General features: G+C 47.4%; 1 protein-coding gene across 1 annotated transcript in view; it reads right to left on the reverse strand.

Moving 5' to 3' along the window:
• The window catches only part of eys (EGF-like photoreceptor maintenance factor), a 176,523-nt gene that overhangs the window by 110,142 nt on the left and 39,264 nt on the right, over positions 1-27,117 (reverse strand). Inside the window, exons 16-23 of the mRNA XM_084667205.1 lie at positions 25,592-25,702; positions 23,059-23,181; positions 22,601-22,714; positions 18,298-18,411; positions 17,552-17,665; positions 13,503-13,700; positions 9,648-9,769; positions 3,037-3,158 (exon numbers count right to left, since the gene is read on the reverse strand). Of these exons, the coding sequence (XP_084523331.1) occupies positions 3,037-3,158; positions 9,648-9,769; positions 13,503-13,700; positions 17,552-17,665; positions 18,298-18,411; positions 22,601-22,714; positions 23,059-23,181; positions 25,592-25,702 (1,018 nt within the window). The remainder of the gene's footprint in view (positions 1-3,036; positions 3,159-9,647; positions 9,770-13,502; positions 13,701-17,551; positions 17,666-18,297; positions 18,412-22,600; positions 22,715-23,058; positions 23,182-25,591; positions 25,703-27,117) is intronic.

The raw sequence follows: 27,117 nt of genomic DNA on the forward strand, positions 1-27,117 counted from the left end.
TCAGACACACAGCTGGGGGAGGAGTTAGAGCTCAGACACACAGCTGGGGGAGGAGTTAGAGCTCAGACACACAGCTGGGGGCGGGGCCAAACCTCAGACACACAGCTGGGGGAGGAGTTAGAGCTCAGACACACAGCTGGGGGAGGAGTTAGAGCTCAGACACACAGCTGGGGGAGGAGTTAGAGCTCAGACACACAGCTGGGGGAGGAGTTAGAGCTCAGACACACAGCTGGGGGAGGAGTTAGAGCTCAGACACACAGCTGGGGGAGGAGTTAGAGCTCAGACACACAGCTGGGGGAGGAGTTAGAGCTCAGACACACAGCTGGGGGAGGAGTTAGAGCTCAGACACACAGCTGGGGGAGGAGTTAGAGCTCAGACACACAGCTGGGGGAGGAGTTAGAGCTCAGACACACAGCTGGGGGAGGAGTTAGAGCTCAGACACACAGCTGGGGGCGGGGCCAAACATCAGACACACAGCTGGGGGCGGGGCCAAACCTCAGACACACAGCTGGGGGAGGAGTTGGAGATCAGACACAGCTGGGGGAGGAGTTAGAGCTCAGACACAGCTGGGGGAGGAGTTAGAGCTCAGACACACAGCTGGGGGCGGGGCCACACCTCAGACACACACCTGGGGGACGACACACGTCGCGGCAGCCATGAAAATGCGTCGACATCAATATTTTAAATCGACGCATCTTTTAAAACAAATTTTTGATTATAAAAAATACCAAAAACGCTTCAATTCATTATAACAAGTGTTCTTCTTCAATATCACGTCGTAATTGGTCCTTGCATGACGTCAGTCGTTGTTGGCTCAAGTCATCGGTCGGCTCCAGTCAACGCTCAAATATCATGGCAGATGCAGAGTCCGACTTGGTTCCGAAACCCGAGTCCTCAAATACCCGAGGCTTCAAAAGTATGGGAATACTTCGACTTAACGCTATCACCAAACAATAAGGTGGTTTGTACACTATGCAAAGTTTCAATGGCTTACCACAGCAGCACTTGCACTATGCACAAGCACCTGAAAAGAAAACATACAGGCGCAAAAAAGGCAAAACCACTGTTGTCTGGTGTTGTCTATTCATGTTTATAAGGGATAGCCTTTTTAATCTATGTTGTCATTGTAGGTGCTAAATACACGCATTATTAAAGCTATAAAGTTGTCTGCCTGCTACCTTAGAGTTTCCATTGAATAAATGTTTAGGTAGGTTAGAATCGGGGTTTATTCTACGTTGGTCGATAAGATGGCTCTCTAGGTTAGCTCTTGCTATTTAGCTAACTTGTTAACCGTAACCATGACGCTTTGCTAGGACAATGGAGGCGTATGAAGTGATTTAAAGACGTTAGCCCTACTCCGGCTCTAGAGTGTGGTAAATGTAGACTACCTGGTTCTTAGATAATTGGCGAGTATCACTATCTAATCGTTACCAAACTGGCATAAGCACCAGCCCAGAACCAGCACCTTGGAATGTTTGGTTTAAAAGGGGTGTGTGTTCGTGTATGTTGGGATATGTAAAATATTTTAATTAACGTTGGAGTTGATAGTTTAAACCTACAGTTTTGTTTTTTGGAAAATGAATTGTATAGATTAATCGACTAATCGATAAAATAGTCTACAGATTAATCGAAAGAAAAATAGTCGTTAGTGGCAGCCCTAGCTCAGACACACAGCTGGGGGAGGAGTTAGAGCTCAGACACAGCTGGGGGAGGAGGTTAGATCTCAGACACACACCTGGGGGCGGGGCCACACCTCAGACACACACCTGGGGGAGGGGCCACACCTGAGACACACCCAGCTAAACCTTAAACTTTTGACCTTGTGTTGTGGTAACTCTAGCAACCGCTCTGTGGAGAGTACACAAATCTCAAAAAAGGAGCTTGTACAGACATAGTACGAGTAATACAAATAATAATAATAATATTAATAATAATATTAATAATGCTCAGTCTAAGCAACAGCTTCATTCAAATACATTTCTGGAGGGCGTGAGTGCGGTTAGTGTACCACCAGATCAAGCAGCAGGGCACCGTACATCGCCGAATCTGGGCCACGCAGGGTTAAACCTCAAATGAGGAATTCAATAAAGAATGCATGTGTGCGCATGGGTGGGTGGGGTTTATTGGTATGTGTCCGTGTGTATGTTTTTTATTTGTACTGTATGTGTCTCTGTCTGTGTGTATGTGTGTGTGTGTGTGTGTGTGTGTGCGTGCGTGTGTGTGTGGACATGTATTTTTTATTTGTCTCTGTGTGTGTGTGTGTGTGTGCGTCTGTGCGTCTGTGTGCACACGTTTTTGCATCTGCTCTCGAGGAAGCAGAATATTCCACTTGGTGGCAGTGAGTGCCCAGCCCTGCCTTCCTGGACTCCCTCCCTCCCTCCATCCTCTCCTCCTCCTCCCATCCTCCCATCCCTTCTCTCACCTGCGGCTCTGCTCCCTCCCCTCCCCTCCCCCTCCCCCCCTCTTTCCCTCCCCCCTCCAGAGGGGCCACGTCAGGTGGAGCAGAGGCTTCCTCTCCCGCTCACGGGGTGAGTCACACCCCCAGAAGGCTCCTTGCATCCATACATGGAGTCATTTCTTTACCTGCCATCTGCAATTCCTTCTGTCTGCTGTAAGCAGCGTATATAGGAGCTCCAGCTGTGCTGAGACTAAGGATGTGGATCGATGCTGATAAACAAACAAAATCCACAACCGCTCTCACCACACGTACACACACACACACCCCCCACCGCCTCCACACACACACACACACACATTAATACACCGTTCACCCTCCCGCACACACACACACGTAACTACACACACGCATTCATACACCCTTCAACCCTCCCGCACACACATGCACCTACACACACAAACCCTTAAGCACCCCACACAGACCTTCACACACACACACACACACACACACACACACACACACACACACACACACACACACACACACACACACACACACACACACACACACACACACACACACACACACCCACCCTTCAGCAGCACACCCCCCTCCCTCAGGTAGAAGCCAGCTCCTACCTGTATCCGTTGAGGAGGTCGATGCAGGTGGCGTTGTTGAGGCAGGGCAGGGCGGAGCACTCGTCAGTCTCCACGTGGCAGAACTCCCCCTCCCACCCTGGGTGACACAGGCAGCGGTACCTCTGGAACACACAGGGACCAAGTTACCATGGGAAACCACAGTGACACCACAGCACCACGCTGTAACACTACAACACCAACGCCACGCAACACTACTAAATAATAACAATTATTGGAGTGTGCTTGCCTTTGTTCTCTCACATATAAATATATTAGTATTATTTATTATTTTCCCACCCCTAAGGATCCCTCAATATTTTGGAATACATAGACAACGTCGGTGTCAACATGTTCGTTTTGGTCCTGATTGCGTTGCTTCGATTGGATGTTCCGTTGCATGGTGGTTTAGGCTTGAATTTCGCTTTTGTGGCAAAAAATGCCTTGTATGCACCAAGGGACCTCAGTGCTAGCCTAACGTCACAACGTCAGTACACGTCAGACTGTCAGCACACGTTAACAACGCAGAGTTCTAGTAAGACAGACAGCGATATCAGCAAGCCGTAGTACCATAGCTAAAAGTCTGGGAAAGTTGAGGCTACTTTTCGCTAGGTTCCTACGAACATGTCTTAATCTGCAAGACAAGGGTTCCCTTTTGTTCTTTTGGTGAGCAGTCTCGCGAGCCCTACTTACCCGGCGTCATGGAACAGATTAGATAAATACTTAATTTAACACTAGCGTTGCTACCTGCATATACCTACACAGCTGGCAGCTGTGCTCCGATAAATTGTAGAGCTATCTACCTACTAGACGTTTGCTGTGTGGGAATCGCAGGAGCTAACCAGTGGAAGGGCATACAATTAAGCACACTGGGGCATTTCTGGGGAAATTGTGGGGTGTGCTTTTTTTAATTACAACTAGAGAGGTACAATTTCCCCAGAAATTGTTCCTCTCTAGTTGTAATTATAAATCATTATAATGATTATTACTATGATTGATTTGATTTGTAATGTGCCTTTCACTCAAGGAGCAACAAACACAACCAAATAACACTACCTATCCTACTGCCTTGATAATATACTGCCATACAACACTATCATACAACACTACCATCTACAGCTACCATCTACAACACTACAGCTCATTCAAAATTCTGCAGCTAGATTATTAACCAAAACTAAAGAGAGAGAACACATTAGTCCTGTCCTAGCTACTTTACACTGGCTCCCTGTTACCTTCAGAATTGACTTTAAGGTCCTTTTCCTCACATACAAAGCTCTACACGGACAAGGACCTAGCTACATTACTAACTCTCTTATAAACTACACACCAGCTAGAACACTGCGATCATCAAATGCAGGCCTATTAGAGGTCACCAGAAGCAGTCATAAGAAGATTGGTGATGCGGCCTTTGTCAATTACGCTCCAAAAATGTGGAACAAATTATTCATAAATATTCGGAAAGCAAACACCCTAGACATTTTTGAAGACATCTTAAAACCTACCTTTTTACCAAAGCATTTAACTAATTTTTATCTCAGAAGGGTTTTACTACTTGTATTAGTTACATTATTGTTTGCTATTTTAATGATTACTTTTAACACTTGTATTATTGATTCTATGTAAAGCACCTTCAGCTGCAATTTTTTTTAGAAATGTGCTATATAAATAAAGTCTTATTAATTAATTAACTATCATCATTAACAGCACAACATACGACCATGTGATCCTGGTATACACCATGAAATATTACAATGTAATATTACCTTGTAATACTAATAAATAACACCTAAAAACTACCATTTCATATAAGTATTATATTGTATGTATATGGTAGTTTTGTATGGTAATAGTAATTGTATATGTTTTAAGACTATTATGTAAAACTACCATACAAAACTACCTTATTACGTTACTATTTCCAACAATATACTGTTTAATAGAGTATCCATCAGGTGTAATAAGTTTGTGACATTTCTCTCATCATATTCATTGTTCCAGCAATCCACCAACATGTGTAACATTTGATGTGTCAAGTGCATTTGGGGACACATCAGTCTCCTGCCCGCTGCTCCTCCTCTCCACCCCCCTCCAGCCCTGGCACTCAGCAGACTTCACTGTGGTTAATGATATGCATGTGAATGTTTTAAACACATCTTTGGCACAACCACCCACTCTGATACAGACCTCTCCTGTGGAAATGTGTTTAAGCTGTGGTAAAGTCACGCTTGTCTTCCAATGTGCTGCTTTCTGCTCCACAGATGCACTGTTCCTGCCGCCCACCAGTCTCCTAGAGAATATGCATGCTTGCCTTCAAAGTACCAAAGGCTGCTAGGTCCTTGGCACGCATATGTTACCCCTCTATATGCAAATGATTTTAAATTATTGTAAAAATCCCCCCCCCCCCCCCAAACAAAACAAAAAACCTATCAACAAGCATTATGCAAAATCTTTGTCAGGAAAACACTTTGCTGTAACAGAGAGTTGAGACTGGAGATCTTGGGAGGATGTGAACAACCCACAATCATTTGCATGTTTAAAAACCTCCTGAGCCAAATCTGGGTGGAATTTCACAGCCAAAAGTTATTCTTTTTTCATTCCTGCCCCCTAGCTCTCCTCCTCCTCCCTCTCCTCCTCCTCTTCCTCCTCCTCTTCCTCCCTCTCCTCCTCCAGCCTCTCCATTTAGTCTGTGGGATGCATGTCCTCCAGTTCATCATTAAAATCTTCATTATGATAATTAATCATGGACGAGAGAGATGAATGGTTTGTTGTCTATTAGTTTGCCCGGCACAAGTTTAATTTAACGTTTCCTCTGCATACAGAACAAGACAGGTCACATGGTCAAGGGGGATCTGTGATAGCGTTCCTCCACTAATCAGTCAAGGGTTTCAGCAAAAGTCCTGACTGCTGGCTGCCTGGAACATGCTAATCTGTATATCATACATCGGAGGGAGACCAACTCAACTTTGTCTGATATCATTCTTTACAGCGACAGGGTTTATTCATATTGGAGGAAAGAGAAGAGGAGAACAGGAGAGGAGAGAGAAAAAACAAAACTAAAGTCATCTTGTGATAAATTAGATGCCTCCAGGAGCCTTGGATTCCTCACCTCTGGCTGTGGAGAATATAATCTCATTTTTGGTGCTAAATCACCTTCAGGGACCGCAATTCTCCTCAATAACACTCATCTCTGTGGGATACTGTGTTCACAGAAAGAGGGGGGGAGGAGAGAGAGGACAGAGAGAGTAAGGAGAGAGAGAAGACAGAGAAAGAGGGAGGACAGAGAGAGGGGGGACAGAGAGAGAGGGAGGAGAGAGGACAGAGAGAGAGGGAGGAGAGAAAGGATGGAGGGAGAGGGAGGAGAGAGAGGACAGAGAGAGGGAGACGGAGGAGAGAGAGGACAGAGAGAGGGAGGAGAGAGAGGGAGGACAGAGAGAGGGAGGACAGAGAGAGAGGGAGGAGAGAGGGCAGAGGGAGACGGAGGAGAGAGAGGACAAAGAGCAAGGGAGGAGAGAGATAGTGGAGAGATGGAGAGAGAAGGAGAAAGTGAAAAACAGCCTAGAAAACCAAACTGTGAAAAGGCTCCAGAACCTGCCGCTTATTTGAATAATGAGATAAAAACAAAACACACTGACACACAAACACCCACACACACCCTTCACCCATACCCACACAAACACCCCCCTCACAACCCCCCCCCCCCCCCCACACTGACACACACACACATATTCACTGACACACAATGCTAATAGGAGAGAAACAACCTCACTCACACATTAATTTACATGTGAAAATATTTGGACACCCCATGAAATGTTCTTTAAGAAATGTGCAACTCAATATTTTATAATCTTTTAAACAAGCTCTATAGATAAAGATCACATAATTGCTGAAGTGTTAACCAAGACACAAGTTTTTTTTTTTTTTTTTTTTTACAAAAACATTACAAAGAGGCCAATTCCTACTGAGAAAAAAGTTAGGACACCATATGCCCTAATGTCTGGTAGTGGGGGCCCTGGTAGTGTGGGCCCTGAGGAGGGAGGGAGGGCAAAGGACAGAGAGAGAAAGGGAGTGAGAGGAGAGAAAGGGAAAACTCACAGAGAGAGAGAGAGAGAGAGAGAGAGAGAGAGAGAGAGAGAGAGAGAGAGAGAGAGAGAGAGAGAGAGAGAGAGAGAGAGAGAGAGAGAGAGAGAGAGAGAGAGAGAGAGAGAGAGAGAGAGAGAGAGAGAGAGAGAGAGAGAGAGAGAGCAAAAGAGAGAGAGAGCAAAAGAGAGAGAGAGAGAGAGAGAGGGCAAAAGAGAGAGAGACCAAGGATACAGGGAAACTACTATGCCAAAATACTTAAATCTTTAGTAAAAATGGGTGGCATGTTTCAGGGCAATGGGCTTGGGCCGTGTTCCTACATCACATCAGGACTCAAATGTCTCAATAAGTTATTCATGTGCTGGGAACTAGCCGTGTTAAATTGTAAAACAGTAGAGTGAGATGTCAACCACCGCTCAACCCAACACTGGTCGATGACTCATGCATCAAAAGACACTGATCACTCTGTTCAAATCTCTAATATCTAAGATCAAACATTAAACATTAAAACCTCATGCATCCTAACACAACAGCCAAGCCATCAGGCTGACTTGAGCTTGACCTACTTTGTCCCTTAAAGCACCAGTGATGGTATATTCTGCATCGTATGCTTTCAAGGTTTCCTCCTCCATGATGCTCTGCCACTGAAATATAATCATCCCTGATGCTCTGCCACTGAAATATAATCATCCCTGATGCTCTGCCACTGAAATATAATCATCCCTGATGCTCTGCCACTGAAATATAATCATCCCTGATGCTCTGCTACTGAAATATAATCATCCCTGATGCTCTGCCACTGAAATATAATCATCCCTGATGCTCTGCCACTGAAATATAATCATCCCTGATGCTCTGCCACTGAAACATAATCAAAAGGGCATTGATGTGGCTTGATGGTGGCATATTACACAGATGAGAACAATGTCACATTAGTAACAACACATGATAGATAAATGACATGAAAGAGGCAAAGATAAGAGTTCTTCAAGCTAAGAGCTTCAACGGCAACAAAGAATTTGTTAACTTTCGAAAAGAGTCGTTATTTTGTGTTGGAATTAAAGCCATTTTAGCAGAACCGCGTTGTCCGCTTTCTATCAAAAGTAATTGGTTGGCATCCCCTGAAGCACACCGTGAGAAGACTTAACCCTTGTGCTGCCTTCAGGTCACATGACCAAAAGGTTCATAACAAACCATCGTTGTGTTTACTCAATTTTACCCAATACAAAAGCAAATAAAAATAATTTTATTTTAACCTTCGCAATGTGGGGGGTCTGAGACAGCCCAACGGTTAAAAGAAAATGCTTCACTTTGTTTTTGTATGCGGTAAAGTTGTCGCAAACAAAGGTGGGTCACAATGATTGATGGGTCAGAATGACCCGAGGAGAACACAAGGGTTAAAAATGGACAAAATGAAAAGAGCTAAAATTGCCGTACAATAAACAACTTACTAACCTTGACCGTTCGGTCAAGCCTGGAAATATCAAACCTTGGCTTGAACTTATTAGTTAGGTTAGTAAGTAGTTAGTATATTCAAGCAAATTAATAAATAAATGACTACATGAATACGTATTGTCGCACTAGCCTTAATAACTCACTTTCATTAGATGGCATTCTCACAAAATACCCACATACTCCACAATACACTCAGGCATCTACCTTTCTGTAGGTCTCTGGTCACTAATAGCCAAGGAAATGGATTCCTTTCCATCTCCATTTAAACCTCAGACAGGGTGTGAATTATTCATTGGATTTCAATAAACTGCTCCTTTCCTCCCTTTACATGTGTATGAATCCTGAGACCCTGTTTGTAATGTGGACACATGTGGGCTAAGAATGTGGAGATGGAGAAGGAGCGGGGGGGAGAGAGAGACAGAGTCAGCAAGAGAGGCAGATAGAGAGATAGAGAGAGAGAGAGAGAAAGAGAGAGACAGAGAGAGCACAAAACAGAAAGAGGGGAGGTAGATGAGGTGAGGAGGAGAGAAGAAGGGAACAGAGTGCTGACCGAACAGTGGAAGAAAAGAGGACAGGAGGATGAAGGAAGATGAATGTAGTTCTGCTGTTAAACCAGGAGACGTCGGCCATGCTGAGCATGAGCAGGCAGCGTGCTGCTCCTGGGTTCTGCCAAGGCTGGGACACGACTCGCGCAGCAGAGATGGTGAGGGACAGCTAATTACAGGGGTGATTTGTGTTGAAGTGGTATGTACACTAAAACAGTGCTAGTCAAACAACCATTAACATTATTCAATGGTAGAATTTCAGGAATTTAAGTCTTTGTACGGAAACACAATCCCTGGCCATTACAGTGTGTTTTCTACACAGCTACATTCTTACAGTAAGCCAGAACAGAATGTGGTGATATTAAGACTGGATGACAACGCGTTCCATCTCTCTTAGACTGTGTAGCTCATCTGTCTGCTTGCATTATGTTACAAGACTTGTTTCCAAAGCAACAACTGCATGTAGAGAGGACAGCAGAAGACCATGGATCAGAAGTGCATCGCTCTAACATTATATATGTGGTCACTTACCAAGTGCAGGTCCAGACATGTGGCGTTGTTGGAGCACATGTTATTGACACAGTCATCTATGTCCTGCTCACATGCCACGCCGGCATAACCTGGGTTACACAGGCAGTAGAACCCGTCCACCACTGTAACAGAAACAACATGTCAGTAAGCAGAAACACCACACGCATCAAAAACATTATAAGCCAGAAACACCAGAAATACCACAGCCTGACACTAAAAACAGCAAAAACATCAAAAATACCACAAACAATGCTGCAGAGAAAACACCTCTTCTGGATGCCTGTGTTGTAAATGTCCTGTCGACACTAACATTATATAACCATGCCTGTGTTGTAAATGTCCTGTAGATGCTAACATTATATAACCATGCCTGTGTTGTAAATGTCCTGTCGACACTAACATTAGATAACCATGCCTGTGTTGTAAATGTCCTGTCGACACTAACATTAGATAACCATGGTTGTGTTATAGATGTCCTGTAGATGCTAACATTATATAACCATGCCTGTGTTGTAAATGTCCTGTAGACGCTAACATTAGATAACCATTTCATATTCATCAAATATTTTACTCCTTAACGAACCCCCAGCCTCCTCAGACCAGTTACATGTATTTGTTCAGCAGACGCTTTTATCCAAACTGAAGTACAAAAATGCAGTTGTTTTGAATCAGCAGAGAGGAGATGAAGAGGATACTATCCTGATAAACCTTGGTAGTTTATCAAACCTTGGTAGTTTTACCACATACAGAAAATCCAGAGTGGATTACTCCCCAAAAAATTGATAGAAACTGAAACTGATAGATCCATGTAACCAGGCAGGAGGGGGAGATGTGGAACATAACAATATAAACACCGAAAACCAGGATAGAAACACAGCGGTTCATGTATCCCCTGGCTAGAAACACATTACACTTCCTACAAACCAGGACAGAAACACTGCACTTTTGAAAACCAGGGCAGAAACACTGCATTTCCTAAAAACCAGGACAGAAACACTGCACTTCCTACAAACCAGGGCAGAAACACTGCATTTCCTAAAAACCAGGACAGAAACACTGCACTTCCAAAAAACCCAGACAGTAACACTGCACTTCTAAAAACCTGAACAGAAACACTGCACTTCTGAAAACCAGGACAGGAAAAACTGTACTTCTAAAAACCTGGATAGAAACACTGCACTTCCTGAAAAACTGGATGGAAACATATTTAACATCCTGGATGGAAGCACTTCCTGGATCCCTGGGTGTTGTTGTTTGTAAATAATGACATAAAGACATCCACAACATCCAATGATAAGTGTCTATGATAACCTGCAGGAGACATCAGAGACAGTAAGAATGGCCTGTGCTTGGTCTGTCACGCATGTATAGACATGACTAATAAAATACCTGATGTATTGTAAACTGTGCAGTGAGTCAAGGAAGCCGTAGCTAAATCTATGTGACAGATAACCCCACTCTCATCAATCTGGAGGAGTTTAAGACCCTAAGCATGTTTAAATAAACCTGTCTGCTCTTCAGAACCTCTCCATCCTGTTTACTCATCCCCCCTCCCCTCCTTCCTCTCTCCTCCAGTCCTCCCTTAACCTCTCTCTTTCTCTATCTCCCCCCAGCTCTCAATCTCTCGCTATCTATCTCCTCTCTTTCTCTCTGTTCTTCCCTGCGTCCATCTTTCTCTCCTCCATCTCGTCATTTACCACTTACCATTTATCTCTCTGGCTCTTTCTCTACCCCCTTCTCCCCCTCTCCCTCTAACCCATTAGTCGTGTTCCCCTCAGGTGTACTGCAGTCCTGGGAACAAGCAAAGAAGGAAGTAAGAGGGGCCATTTTTTATTTAGATGTTAAAAACGTGCCGATCTGTGCTGACTGAAGTCAGGACGTCTCCCTGGGCTGAGAGCCCAGCACAGCCAGTCTTTAATCAGGGCGGTGTGTTAAAGAGGGGTCCCTTCTATGCCTTCCACAACACAACAGCAGCGCACATACGGCTGGATACTGCTGAGGTAATTGCAGTTCTCTACAGGAGTGAATTTATTACAACCCCAGTCAGAGTCCCTGGATTCTTCATTATCCCAGAGATTTACCACGTAATCTATGCTGTCACTCTCTCTTGGTGCGTGTTCCTGCTATTACTCTCATTAAATGCTTTAGGTCCTGGGTGGCAGTGGCATTACTCATCCTTGCCAGTGCACAGGGTTAGGCACAGCTCTGACTGGCTGGCTGGCTGTGCAGGAAGGATGACTGACTGGCTGGCTGATTGGTTGGCTAGGTCTGGCTGGTTCATTAGATTGATTGGTAGCTGAATAGCTGTCTGACAGGGTGGGTTGTTGGTTGGTTGGCAGGATGACTCAATCGTCGGCTGGCTAGGTAGAGAGTTGGCCGGCTGGCAGTTTACTGGCTGGGTGGCTCGGGTAGCAGGCAAGCTGACTCGCTGATTGACTGTGTGGGCAGCTGGCTGGCTGACTGGGTGGTTGACTGGCTAGGTGGTTTAGTGGGTGGCTGAGTGGCTGGTTGTTTGGCGGGGTACCTGGTTGGGTAGCTGGGTACTTGGATGGTTGGCTAGGTAGCTAGCTGGTTGGCTGACTGGATAGCTAGCTGGCTGGCTGGCTGACTGGATAGCTGGCTGGGTAGATGGTTAGGTGGCTGGGTACCTTGATGGTTGGCTAGGTAGCTGGCTGGATGGCTGGCTCGATGGCTAGTTGGCTGACTGGCTGGGTTGTTGTGTGGCTGGATAGCTGACTGGCTGGTTGTCTGACTTGATGACTGGTTGGCTGGCTCAGTGGTTTTGTATATTCCTGTTTATGCTTCTTTCTCATGTTTTCTCTACTGGGTGTGAGCCAGAATCCAATTTAACAAGTGGAGATGATGTGGCCGTCTGTTCCCTTAGTGGGAACTCCTTGGAGGAAGTATGTTCTTCTGCAGGACAGAATCTCCTTTCAGGAGGAAAGCGCCTGTCTCTTTCAATCCTGTCGAATGAAAAAAACTTCCTCCTGAGACATGGGAGGCACACAGTCCCTGTCCCCTAAACTCTGCCATTCAGAGCTGAACAAGGAGCTACAGAAGCAAGGGGCCATTGTTCAGCGAGTTCTGATGAAAAAAATAAAAAAAAAATCTTTAAAGACCTACATTTCTCCTGACAATCAATCTCGAATCATTTAGCCTATTTGTCCCCACTGAACCTTGACCTCTCGTCCTAAAATGATCTATGAGCTACTTAATCATCGATGCTAGAGTTGACACACAGTAGGAACACAAGTAAAAAATGAACTCAAAGGACAAACAGTTTTCTGCTTGGAGCTTTGATTGTATTAACTGTATCATTCATCACCCATATTCAAATGACAACACAGCAGTGCTTAATTGATCTCCTCTCATGGTCGGGAGGATAAACTCATCCAGGCTGCGCTCGTAGCAGCCATCAGCTCTGGACTTCACAGGGAATAACTCCACTCTCATAACGCTGTTGATTAGCTGCTATGGCAACCCAGCGGAACATTACCTGTCAAATTGCAAGTGAGCCAAAACGATGGTGACGTCTATGGAGAGATGCACACGGTGATGGGTCAGATGTGTGTGTGATCACTCGCTCCCTTTTCGAATCTCTCTCGTCTTCTCACCTGCTCCCCTCCGGTTTCCCTCTCCCTTTCCTCATTCACTCTCCACCTCCACCCTCTCTCTTTCTGTGCAGTTCTCTCCACCTCCACCCTCTCTCTCTCTGTGCAGTTCTCTCCATGTCTCCGTTTTCTTTTGGTCATCCTTAAGTGTCTCTCCCTTCCTCTGTTTCGCTCTCCCTTTCATCTGTAACCCCCCCCCCCACCCCCTTGTACTCAACGGGTCACAGGAAACAGGAAGTGGTACCGTCGTAGCAGAAGCCGTGCAGGCATGGGCTGGAGCTGCACTCGTCCACGTCGACCTCGCAGCGGGGGCCGGCGTAGCCACGGCGACACTGGCAGCGGAACCCCAGCGGGAAGCGCTCGTGATCGCGCTCCTCCAGGCACTCTGCGCCGTTCTCACACGGGTTGCTGTCCTCGCAGGGGAGGAACTCACAGTCACGACCTGGGGAGGTTAAAGGGAGGAGAGAGAGACAGAGAGAGAGAGAGAGACAGAGGAGAGAGACAGAGACAGAGGAGAGAGACAGAGACAGAGGAGAGAGACAGAGAGAGAGACAGAGGAGAGAGACAGAGGAGAGAGACAGAGAGAGAGACAGAGAGAGAGACAGAGAGAGAGAGAGAGAGAGAGAGAGAGAGAGAGAGAGAGAGAGAGAGAGAGAGAGAGAGAGAGAGAGAGAGAGAGAGAGAGAGAGAGAGAGAGAGAGAGAGAGAGAGAGAGTGAGAGAGAGAAAGAGAAAGAGAAAGAAAGAGTGAGTGAGAGAGAGTAGTCAGCCCTGAGAGTAATTTTGGTGCTATTTCTACTAGGGTTCCCCAGGGGGAGCTACCCACGATGCCCAGCGTCTCTATTCATCTGAGTGATGTATCGTGTGTGCTGCTTCGTCTCAAATGAAAATGAAGAAGAAGGAGCTGTATAGGAATGGAAAGATGAATCAAACGTCCGTGTTTGTGGTGAGGTCACACGCTACAATACTTGAAGTGATTTGTGCTATTTGTTTCATTCCCCCCCCCCCCCCCCCCCGCTAGACCAAGAGGACTTCCCTGTGCTTAAACATAAACATGAGGGCTTCACATCTATCAACACCTGTCATGCTAGAGTGGTTCTTAACCACCTTGACTACCGTGTTAAAATATGATGCTGTTACATATCTGTGTATAGGCAGCAGTAAATGGCAACGGTGCATGCTCAGAGGGCGCAGAATGAGCTACTTTTAACGCACTGAAGCCTCGTGACCTCTGAACTGTGATTGACTTGGAATGACTTGACACAGACAGGCGTCTTCAAGCTCAACAACAAGCCAGAGTAGATGAGGTCCTAAAGAAATGTATTCTCCTCAGACGAGGGGAGAAGGCATGACTGATATCTTTCCCCAGATCAAATGGGAGAACTTATGGTGGAAGCAAAAAGAATACACACAAACAGGTTTTTTGACTTTCCACAAAAAGACGGTTTAGAACTTTAAAAAACGCAAACAAAGCCAGACATTGCATACGAAATGAGCACAGCAAGAGGAGCAGACTGTGGGAAAGCATGCATTTATAGTGTCACGCTATCAAGAAAACAGATCTGTTTCCTACCTCTGATAATCTCTGGAAAATGACTCACCCACAACAAAGACAGAGGAGAATATTTTTAGGGAGACATACCACCTCAAGGTAGCACAACACTAACCAGCTATAGCACTGAACTTGAGTCAGCAGTTACAATCCAGCTCAGAGCATAAACACAACAATGGGACAGGTGACTTTAAAGTGCCAGAGTGCGCAAGTAAAGACGGCACACTTCTCATATAGTACACTTAATTATCTCATTAAAAGTGCTCAACCAACCAGTTACTGTACCCTCATTAAAAACACCCTTACAAATAATAACCATCAAGCACAACAGACAACGTTTTTGACAGTTAACATTTATTTTGCGAAAACCATATGACAAGACCGTGTCTTAGAATGAAACATATCGCGTTGGGTTAAGAGGTGATGACAGCGGCAGTCTGCGTTTCTCCCTCTCTCCCTCTCCATCTCTCCCTCTCTCCCTCTCCATCTCTCCCTCTCTCCCTCTCCATCTCTCCCTCTCGTCTCTCTTTCTCTGCCCCTCTCTCCACCTGTTTCCCCTCTCCACCTGTTTCCCTCTCTCCACCTGTTTCCCTCTCTCCACCTGTCTCCCTCTCTCCACCTGTTTCCCTCTCTCCACCTGTCTCCCTCTCTACCGGTTTCCCTCTCTCCACCGGTCTCCCTCTCCACCGGTTTCCCTCTCTCCACCGGTCTCCCTCTCCACCTGTCTCCCTCTCCACCTGTCTCCCTCTCCACCTGTCTCCCTCTCTACTGGTTTACCTCTCTCCACCTGTCTCCCTCTCTACCGGTTTCCCTCTCTCCACCTGTCTCCCTCTCTACCTGTTTCCCTCTCTCCACCGGTCTCCCTCTCCACCGGTTTCCCTCTCTCCACCGGTCTCCCTCTCCACCTGTCTCCCTCTCCACCTGTCTCCCTCTCCACCTGTCTCCCTCTCCACCTGTCTCCCTCTCCACCTGTCTCCCTCTCCACCTGTCTCCCTCTCCACCGGTTTCCCTCTCTACCGGTTTCCCTCTCTCCACCTGTCTCCCTCTCTACCGGTTTCCCTCTCTCCACCTGTCTCCCTCTCTACCTGTTTCCCTCTCTCCACCTGTTTCCCCTCTCCACCTGTTTCCCTCTCTCCACCTGTCTCCCTCTCTACCTGTTTCCCTCTCTCCACCTGTCTCCCTCTCTACCTGTTTCCCTCTCTCCACCTGTCTCCCTCTCTACCTGTTTCCCTCTCTCCACCTGTCTCCCTCTCTACCGGTTTCCCTCTCTCCACCTGTCTCCCTCTCTACCTGTTTCCCTCTATCCACCTGTCTCCCTCTCTACCGGTTTCCCTCTCTCCACCTGTTTCCCTCTCTCCACCTGTCTCCCTCTCTCCACCTGTTTCCCTCTCTCCACCTGTCTCCCTCTCTCCACCTGTTTCCCTCTCTCCACCTGTCTCCACCGGTTTCCCTCTCTCCACCGGTCTCCCTCTCCACCGGTTTCCCTCTCTCCACCTGTCTCCCTCTCCACCTGTCTCCCTCTCCACCTGTCTCCCTCTCCACCTGTCTCCCTCTCCACCTGTCTCCCTCTCTACCGGTTTCCCTCTCTCCACCTGTCTCCCTCTCTACCGGTTTCCCTCTCTCCACCTGTCTCCCTCTCTACCTGTTTCCCTCTCTCCACCGGTCTCCCTCTCCACCGGTTTCCCTCTCTCCACCGGTCTCCCTCTCCACCTGTCTCCCTCTCCACCTGTCTCCCTCTCCACCTGTCTCCCTCTCCACCTGTCTCCCTCTCTACCGGTTTCCCTCTCTCCACCTGTCTCCCTCTCTACCGGTTTCCCTCTCTCCACCTGTCTCCCTCTCTACCTGTTTCCCTCTCTCCACCTGTTTCCCCTCTCCACCTGTTTCCCTCTCTCCACCTGTCTCCCTCTCTACCTGTTTCCCTCTCTCCACCTGTCTCCCTCTCTACCTGTTTCCCTCTCTCCACCTGTCTCCCTCTCTACCTGTTTCCCTCTCTCCACCTGTCTCCCTCTCTACCGGTTTCCCTCTCTCCACCTGTCTCCCTCTCTACCTGTTTCCCTCTCTCCACCTGTCTCCCTCTCTACCGGTTTCCCTCTCTCCACCTGTCTCCCTCTCTACCTGTTTCCCTCTCTCCACCTGTTTCCCCTCTCCACCTGTTTCCCTCTCTCCACCTGTCTCCCTCTCTACCTGTTTCCCTCTCTCCACCTGTCTCCCTCTCTACCTGTTTCCCTCTCTCCACCTGTCTCCCTCTCTACCGGTTTCCCTCTCTCCACCTGTCTCCCTCTCTACCGGTTTCCCTCTCTCCACCCCTCTTTGTCTCCCTCTCTCCACCCCTCTTCGTCTCCCTCTCTCCACCCCTCTTCGTCTCCCTCGCTCCACCCCTCTTCGTCTCCCTCTCTCCATCTGTCTCCCTCTCTCCATCTGTCTCCCTCTCTCCATCTGTCTCCCTCTCTCCATCTGTCTCCCCCTCTCTGTCTCCCCCTCTCTGTCTCCCCCTCTCTGTCTCCCTCTCTTCATCTCCCTCTCTTCATCTCCCTCTCTTCATCTCCCTCTCTTCATCTCCCTCTCTTCATCTCCCTCTCTTCATCTCCCTCTCTTCATCTCCCTCATTCACGATGCATCAGGGGGAAATGAAGACGTACTAATTTTGTGTTGAGACAGTGAGATGGGTTCAGACAGGAGCAGGAATGGTCTGAGGAGTTCATTAACTGGCTGTTTTGTCCCCATTCGCTCAGTATTCATTACCTTTAAATGGAGCCACACATTGGCAGTGGTAATGACCGGGCTGGTCAATGCAGGAGCCGCCGTGCCTACAGGGAGACGACGCACATTCGTCAGTGTCCCATTCACAGGAGCTGCCTGGGAAAGAGAAGGGCCCAATGAACACAACAACACAAACACACAACAACACCCACAGGCATGTTTGTCCCAAGCAAGCAAGGACGCCCGCACATAGATGGATCTGTGTTTAAAAATGTGTGTGTGTGCGCATTTATGTCGAGGGTGGAGGGGTGCACATTTATGTGTATGTGTGTTTGTACCGTCATGTGGGTATGTGTTTTTACATTCATCTGTGTGTGTGTGTGTGTGTGCTGTCCATACACAAAGTCTATCTTCAGCTACTTGTCTTCCGGTGTGCCATAGGGTGGCTAAACATCACTTAGCCGCCCACGAAATCTGCTTATCCTGTTCTTGCCTAGCTGTCAAGAGCGTTGTTCCCTACCAAACTACAGTAACGCTCAAGTTGTTCTCAGAAACAGGAAACTTGTCCAGTAACGCTCCAAGATGCAGTTTGCTTACCATGAGGCGCTTATGTACTACAGACGCTCAAATAAACTATGAGTTAACCAGAAACTAACCACTATCCTCTAACCTGAGATCCTAACCAACTATTCAAAGTAAATGAACACAGTTTGTAACTTTTGCGAGTGTGTAGTTTGTGTGGAGCAGGTGAAGACAGTGCGTGTTGCGGCCTGTGTGATCGCCCTCACCAGTGAAGCCGGGCAGACAGACACACTGGTAGCTGTTGGCCTGGTCCACACAGGAGCCACTGTTCAGGCAAGGCGAGGACAAACACTCGTCCACGTTGATCTCACAGTAGTCCCCTGGGAGGAGAGACCAGAGACGGGAGGGAGGGAGGGAGGGAGGGAGGGAGGGAGGGAGGGAGGGAGGGAGGGAGGGAGGGAGGGAGGGAGGGAGGGAGGGAGGGAGGGAGGGAGGGAGGGAGGGAGGGAGGGAGGGAGGGAGGGAGGGAGGGAGGGAGGGAGGGAGGGAGGGAGGGAGGGGGGAGGGAGGGAGGGAGGGAGGGACGGAGCGAGGGGGGGAGGGAGGGGGGAGGGATGGATGGATGGATGGAGGGGGGAGGGAGGGAGGGGGGGAGGGAAGGATGGAGGGAGGGAGGGGGGAGGGAGGCAGGGAGAAATGTAGAGACCAAGTGCGAAAGCCAAGAGAAAGAGAGAGAGGAAGAGAGTCAGGGAACGAGAGACAGAGAGGAACTGAATGGAAGTGGTTAAGAGCCCACCATTGAAGACCATAACTGTCTTATATTCAGCTGCTGGTGGGTGACAGGGGCCGATGACCCTGGACGATGTCGCAGTGCCTCGTCTGTGACATTCGACGACCCGCGCTTATGCTCTCACTTTCACCTGACACGACCCGCTATTTTGAAAATAATGAACACTGGCATTGTTGTAATGCGTGTTCCTGCAGTTTGTAGCAGACGGAATACATTTACATGGATATGAGTACATTAGCATAGCTAATCAAGGGCTGGGTAGCAGAGTTGGGCTACTGTTATTGCTTTAAGAGACGAACCCTAATATACTGTGGAGCTGTAAGGCATCAGCGCCCGCCATGATGGCCACCGTGGGTGTTCTGCAGCCCTCCTCCCTTCACGGCCGTGCACATGATGTCCGCAGCTTACCAAATCACTGCATGCAACGCACAGATCTAAACTTGCCACCGTAGAAATATATATAATTATAATTCTAAACGAAAGAAGGGGAATTTCTTGTTAGTCTTGTGTTCCAAATGAACCACAAGCAATCCCCCATAGCAGTCCATTCAGTTAGTAACAAACTGTAATAGTGATTCGGCATGAGCCTCATTATGCCAGCAACATGAACACGTTTTAATCATGTGGAGGAGAAAGAACTGGAGGAGAAGAGTTGAGAGTCCCTGAGTAACTCTGAAACATCACGTCGTCCTCTCAGAAGGTGTCTGCATCTACCTGTGGCCTGACACCATGTACAGAAAGTACCGTTCTTCACAATTAAACAGTCCTGCTCTGGCGACACCCCCACTGACCCCTACACAAGGAAAGACGCAGGGAGCAGCTGTGTGCTAAATGTGTGACAAATGGACGCCTTCTGAGAAGATTTGACTTGAGTAAAGGTAAACTTTTTAAACTTTAAAAACTCTTTAGAAACTATAGTGGAGCTGGTGGGTGAGACTTTTCTTCTAATGAAAAGTTAAGCGACAATGAGTCACTACAAACATTTTAGTTTTAGTGTAAGAAACATACTTACTTCCCCATCTTAATTCCTACCTAATTTTTTTGTACTACATAGACATGATAGTTGTCAAAATGTGCCTCCCGTTCCTGAATGCATTGCTATTACTTTCTGGAAGGTTCCGTTACACGGTTTACAAAATAGTTGAGTTTTTGTGGCAAAATGTGCTGCCAACACTGGAACAATAATGAGCTGAAGCCATAGTTAGATTTTCCACACTGAGTAAAAATTTAACAAAGAAAACATTTGAAGAGCTAGTTAAAACTAGCCTGGCTGCCAGCCCAACTTCTCCCCGCCCACAAAAAATGTGGTCGGGAATTTGGGTCTGGAGGGTCTCGTATTGGGAACAACTACATAAAACCAGGATCTGGGCGGACCGATGAAATATCCAGGCCGGGCTTTATACGATGATGGACAGATGATCAACAGTAACGTAATCAACAACGTCACGAAAGAGCCCTTGGGTTGAATTAGTTTTCAACAAACAACATATTACATTGCTATGATTGGTTGTAGGTCTATCCAATTGAGCGAAGAGGCATTTGTTTTACGAGTTCGGTTGAAACACGCCCCGTAGTCACAGCCCAACGGAGAATTTTCAGACTCATATTCTGACTAGAATTGCGAGTATGACAACGTCACGCTAAGTTAAAACGGGTTTTCCCCCCAAACCTACTTCTAAGGAAGGATTAGTAGAGCAAGAATTGTTGAAATTGTGACTTGTATGAGTTTTGTGTTACTAGCAGACAACGCATGATAGATGTGTTTAGTGAGTCAAGCACGTGAAGTTATCTCTATTTTTCTATTCTGCTGTTAATTCAATTGTTTACTGCATTGTGGGAAAATGTATTGATGATGTGTACTGAAGTTTAAAACAAAAAACTATTGGAGTTGAACACAAGTTAAATGATTTGAAGTGCCATTTCATGCTATGTTGAAGCTAAGTTAATATGCTAGTGCTTGAATTTCATGCATGTAGTGAATGCAAAGATAGTATAAGAGTTATATTCACAGATCTGGTAAAGTTATTGAGAGAGTAACTGAATATTGCCCTGCTATGCAGGTTGTTTTTCTTCCTGGGTGCATGATTTGAGGGAAGGTTCCATTGGACGACTTCGCCATTGGACACGTGAGACAGAAGAGCGATGGTCATCTTGCCTGCATCACGGACTGTTTCTACTCACCATTCCTTCATTCCATTGAACAGATAAGCGCGAGATCTCACCACACAATAACTACCCGGGTAGATTAACTTTGGTTTATTATTTTGGGGTTATTTCATCAGAGCTCTAAGTTCATTTTATTTTCTCAACTTATGTGAAAGAAGGTTGAAAATAAGAGAAACAAGGTCATACTGCTTGATATTTAATAAATGCCAGCTATGTTCTGAGTAAACCATTTTCTATGTATTCTTCTCTCTCCTCTTTTTGTTACTTAGAAAGGCAGCACTTCACTCTACATTATAAGTGCCCCTTACATGTAAGGCATACATCACCACTATTTTAAGGTAGGGCCTACCTATTGCACTCAGGAAGATAAAATAATCCTGTTTCATTCTTTACTTTCACTCACGCAGGGCAAACAACAGGCAAAGAAAATAGTATGCTGTATGCTTTTTTCATAGATACAAGGGTTAGATAATAAGTATACAGTTCATACTTATTTTAGAGATATTGGGCCTAATTCTCGAACATTTTCTGACGTTTCTTACGGGCTTTGGAAAAACAACAAAAGAAAAAGACATCTGCCAAATTCATGAACGCTTGAAAATGTGTTCCTTCCTACGCAGCAGAAGTTTACTGAGCTGTGCTCCCCCAGAAGAGTTTTCTTAAGTTGAAAGCGCGTCCTCGTGCTCCTGAATTTGCATACATACACGCCCGACAGCTCCTTATAAGGGCACGCAACAGCAGTGACGTGTGCAGTCAGAATCAACATGAAAAGCAACCGTAATTGTGCCATATTGTATGCCAAGGGTGCGCACTCATCCCTTTAAATAGGTCGAGTGATCAGTAATAATTGGATGGCCTGGTTGAATTTATGATTTTGAAGTCCAAGTGCAAGTTAAATGTTTTATTTGTCACATACAACATCATACCAGTAACATGAGCAGTGGAATTGTTCTCCACCGGATCTAACAGTGTGCACACTAAGCAAGGTAAATTATTATAATTATTTTAATCCTAGGATGTCTGTAGAGTTGATGTGAACGCAATCACTAACGATTTCTCACAAATTCAAGAACACTTCTAACACAGAGAGTTTACTTAGATGCGATTGGCCATCAAGTGTTTTTTAAGGAATCGCATTTGAGACAACTCTGGCCGATTTACGACTGCTAATTCGAGTTCGGAAAGTCTTCTGAAGTTCAGAACAAATCCCAGATGAGAAAACTTGAATGAATGCCAAATGTTTTCCTAAATCCAATTCAGAAGAAATTCCTTTCTGAAATGATTCTTAATTGCATTCGAGAATGAGGCCCATTCATCATAAAATGTAAATACACCCAATACAACCAACTTTCTCAAAATATTTGGACATTTGATATTAGGTTAAACAATAAGTTTGGAGGTGATGTAGTTAGTTAAACTGTCCTAGCTGCAGCAGCCACAAGCACACCTCACAATTACCCAGGAAATTGCACCCTCTGAATATATATTGCATTCATATTTTTTTCATATTATAATTATGTATTGTATAATTCCATACAAATGCAATAATATGACACGTTTACAAATGCAACAAAAATGAAGCGTTTCATGAGCGACGGTTCAGTGTGTCCTACCTGAGACTCCGTGGGGGCAGGTGCAGGTGAAGGCGTCCAGCTGGTCAGAGCACGTCCCTCCGTTCTGACACGGCACACTCAGGCACTCGTCAACCTCCATCTCACACTTCCTGCCTGCCAAGGCCACAGCCACCATTCACTTCATTGAGCAGACGGCAGGATGTTGACAAATGTGGACAACTGGATCCCCCCCCCCCTCCCCCCTAAATCACATGAGCTTAATGCCATGGGCAGGCGGAGGGAGAGACAGTGTCTCTTTGGGATAAATGGGTGTCAAAGGACAGCCGTGGAGTCAAAGGGAAGTACGTAATGAGTATTCCCGGTGATATGTGGGGGGGAATGCGTTTCTTACGATAGCTTAGCAACGCGGGAGGCACAGTCTCTGACAGCAAGGGGCAAATGAAATCAGCAGCCAGGGGGAGATCTTCTTGACCTCTCCCATTGGTTAACGCACCCACCTATAAATCCGGGAGCGCAGAAACAAGTGTAGCCATCGAGGGAGTCACGGCAGACGCTGAGGGGGCCGCAGGGCTTGGCCTCACAGCGGTCAGTGTTCACCTCGCAGTGCTGCCCTGTTCGACCTGGGCAGAGAGGAGACGGCGGCAGGGCCAAACATCAGCTTTCCATCTCAAACATCACTTCCAGGTTGGTTAACAAACACAAGTCCCTGCTCTGTTCACCCCTCCAGTTTGTGAACGTGTGGATTTCGTTGCATCTCAACTGGAATGAATCCAGCCAAGCCACAATCTTAATATGTGGGCAGATTATTTTAGACAATAAGCACCCCACTCAACACATCTTTGTTGTTGCTTTTGCTTCAGTAACAGCTCACAGTATATACCCTGGGGTGTAATGCATGTTTGGCCAACTCGCTCTGCGCCGAACGCCGACATGGGAAGCCTCACGCTAGATCCACGCTCTTTGATCTGGGATGACACAGACGATCGACACAATGGCTTCTGGGAGTTTTCTCAGCGTCGGCCCATGTTGGCAGACACATTTCGGGGCGTTCGCCAGCGCTTCACACAACCCAGTCCCCCTCGGGGTCACGTGGATCCGACACACACTCGTTCACGGCAGAAGCACGGTTATTGCGGATCCAGTGAGTGAGGATCAAAGAGCTGATTGATGTGCTCTGCGCTGGATACCCCATCTGTATGCGGGTGTCATCTACTCTCTAGGCACACCGCTCCAATTGTCATTTCTCAAGATGCCGTCATTGCCAACATTTTCCCTTCTGATCATTAACATACATTTGATTCTCCAGCTTCGGCCTGGAGCACTGGAAGCCCCGTGTAAATATACTCGTCAGCCCACAAAGGGACTCAAGGGGGAGTTTGTATATGCCACATTGTACCTAGACACTCATTTAAGTAACGCATGGAATAGTACAAAGACTGTTTCTCAGGGCTGTGGGTGTGAGTCAGGAGGAGGTGGAAGACCCAGTGGTTTGTGGCCCAGAGTAATCAATAACAATGGAAAAGGCCTCACGTTGGTAACGCTAGATTCACCCAGGAGACGGATGTTCCGTGAAAACAACCATTAAAGCCAGCTCGTGCATGATGAATAATAGGCCTAATTTTATACTATGCTTCAGCACAAAAGGCAGACACATTATCTTGATTTTGCTAAAGCATTTCCATGAAATCAAAAACAAAAAGGTGTGGAAAAGTCAACTAGCATCCGATCGTCCCACGATCATCCCAGCGACATGTCACCTTGAAGTGGCTGCTGTAAGGAACAGCAGCCCTCAGTAACCAGCAGAACGGGGATGGAGAGTGACAGACAGACCTGGAGGGCAGGCACAGTGAGACCAGCAGAACAGGGATGGAGAGAGACAGACCTGGAGGGCAGGCACAGTGAGACCAGCAGAACAGGGATGGAGAGAGACAGACCTGGAGGGCAGGCACAGTGAGACCAGCAGAACGGGGATGGAGAGTGACAGACAGACCTGGAGGGCAGGCACAGTGAGACCAGCAGAACAGGGATGGAGAGAGACAGACCTGGAGGGCAGGCACAGTGAGACCAGCAGAACAGGGATGGAGAGAGACAGACAGACCTGGAGGGCAGGCACAGTGAGACCAGCAGAACAGGGATGGAGAGAGACAGACCTGGAGGGCAGGCACAGTGAGACCAGCAGAACGGGGATGGAGAGAGACAGACAGACCTGGAGGGCAGGCACAGTGAGACCAGCAGAACGGGGATGGAGAGAGACAGACAGACTTGGAGGGCAGGCACAGTGAGACCAGCAGAACAGGGATGGAGAGAGACAGACCTGGAGGGCAGGCACAGTGAGACCAGCAGAACAGGGATGGAGACAGACAGACAGACTTGGAGGGCAGGCACAGTGAGACCAGCAGAACAGGGATGGAGAGAGACAGACAGACCTTGAGGGCAGGCACAGTGAGACCAGCAGAACAGGGATGGAGAGAGACAGACAGACCTTGAGGGCAGGCACAGTGAGACCAGCAGAACAGGGATGGAGAGAGACAGACCTTGAGGGCAGGCACAGTGAGACCAGCAGAACAGGGATGGAGAGAGACAGACAGACAGACCTGGAGGGCAGGCACAGTGAGACCAGCAGAACAGGGATGGAGAGAGACAGACATGGAGGGCAGGCACAGTGAGACCAGCAGAACGGGGATGGACAGCGACAGACAGACCTGGAGGGCAGGCACAGTTAGACCAGCAGAACAGGGATGGAGAGAGACAGACAGACCTGGAGGGCAGGCACAGTGAGACCAGCAGAACAGGGATGGAGACAGACAGACCTGGAGGGTAGGCACAGTGAGACCAGCAGAACAGGGATGGAGAGAGACAGACAGACCTGGAGGGCAGGCACAGTGAGACCAGCAGAACAGGGATGGAGAGAGACAGACCTGGAGGGCAGGCACAGTGAGACCAGCAGAACGGGGATGGAGAGAGACAGACAAACTTGGAGGGCAGGCACAGTGAGACCAGCAGAACAGGGATGGAGAGAGACAGACAGACCTGGAGGGCAGGCACAGTGAGGTTCTCCCCCGAAGCTGTAGCAGGTGCCGCCGTTCCTGCACACATCATCCCCCGGGGCGCACGCCGCCACGGCCGTGGAGCAGTTTTCATCTGCGGGGCAGGAGAAGAACAGTGATGGACGGGAGTAAACCCTCAGGGAGAGAAGCTGGTCCGCTGTGAGTCCCTCTCATCGGGCAGGCCCACCAGGACAGCTAACCCTCAGAACGTGTACAGTAAAGTCAGTGCGCTTCGTTCCTGTCAGAAACGCCTCGCCCGGTTGGGTGCGGTGCGGCCCGTGAATCTCCCAGCTTTACCCGTGGAAGGCTAAGATGGCGCGAACAGACAGCAACAGTCTTCTTCTCAGACAGGAGACGGCTGCTCATTTGAAACTGAGCTTAATGCTTTTAGCCGAGGATGAATGGACCTGTGTGTTGGTCCTGCTCCCCCCTGCCACATGTCTAGATGATCTGAGGATTAGCGCTGCATTAGGATCAGCCCAGGCCATCCTGGGCTGGAGGGCCAACACATGGACAACTATATATCTAGCAGTCAAATGTCCCAAAGAGTCTTTGAGTATAGTGCTGTGTGAGTGTAGTGTTGTGTGTGTGTGTAGTGCTGTGAGAGTGTTACTGTGTGAGAGTGTTACTGTGTGCGTGTGTTACTGTGTGAGTGTGTTACTGTGTGAGTGTGTTACTCTGTGAGTGTGTTACTGTGTGAGTGTGTTACTGTGTGAGTATAGTGCTGTGTGAGTGTAGTGCTGTGACAGTGTTACTGTGTGAGAGTGTTACTGTGTGCGTGTGTTACTGTGTGAGTGTGTTACTGTGTGAGTATAGTGCTGTGTGAGTGTGTTACTGTGTGAGTATAGTTTTGTGAGTGTGTTACTGTGTGAGTGTGTTGCTGTGTGAGTGTGTTACTGTGTGAGTGTGTTACTGTGTGAGTGTGTTGCTGTGTGAGTGTGTTACTGTGTGAGTGTGTTACTGTGTGAGTGTGTTGCTGTGTGAGTGTGTTGCTGTGTGAGTGTGTTACTGTGTGAGTATAGTGTTGTGTGAGTGTGTTACTGTGTGAGTATAGTGTTGTGTGTGTGTGTTACTGTGTGAGTGTGTTACTGTGTGAGTGTGTTACTGTGTGAGTATAGTGCTGTGTGAGTGTGTTACTGTGTGAGTATAGTTTTGTGAGTGTGTTACTGTGTGAGTATAGTTTTGTGAGTGTGTTACTGTGTGAGTGTGTTGCTGTGTGAGTGTGTTACTGTGTGAGTGTGTTGCTGTGTGAGTGTGTTACTGTGTGAGTGTGTTACTGTGTGAGTGTGTTGCTGTGTGAGTGTGTTACTGTGTGAGTGTGTTACTGTGTGAGTGTGTTGCTGTGTGAGTGTGTTGCTGTGTGAGTGTGTTACTGTGTGAGTATAGTGTTGTGTGAGTGTGTTACTGTGTGAGTATAGTGTTGTGTGTGTGTGTTACTGTGTGAGTGTGTTACTGTGTGAGTGTGTTACTGTGTGAGTGTGTTACTGTGTGAGTGTCGTGCTGTGTGAG

This window comes from Hypomesus nipponensis, chromosome 11 (assembly GCF_054491055.1).
Source record: "Hypomesus nipponensis isolate SF chromosome 11, ASM5449105v1, whole genome shotgun sequence".
Lineage (NCBI taxonomy): Eukaryota > Metazoa > Chordata > Actinopteri > Osmeriformes > Osmeridae > Hypomesus > Hypomesus nipponensis.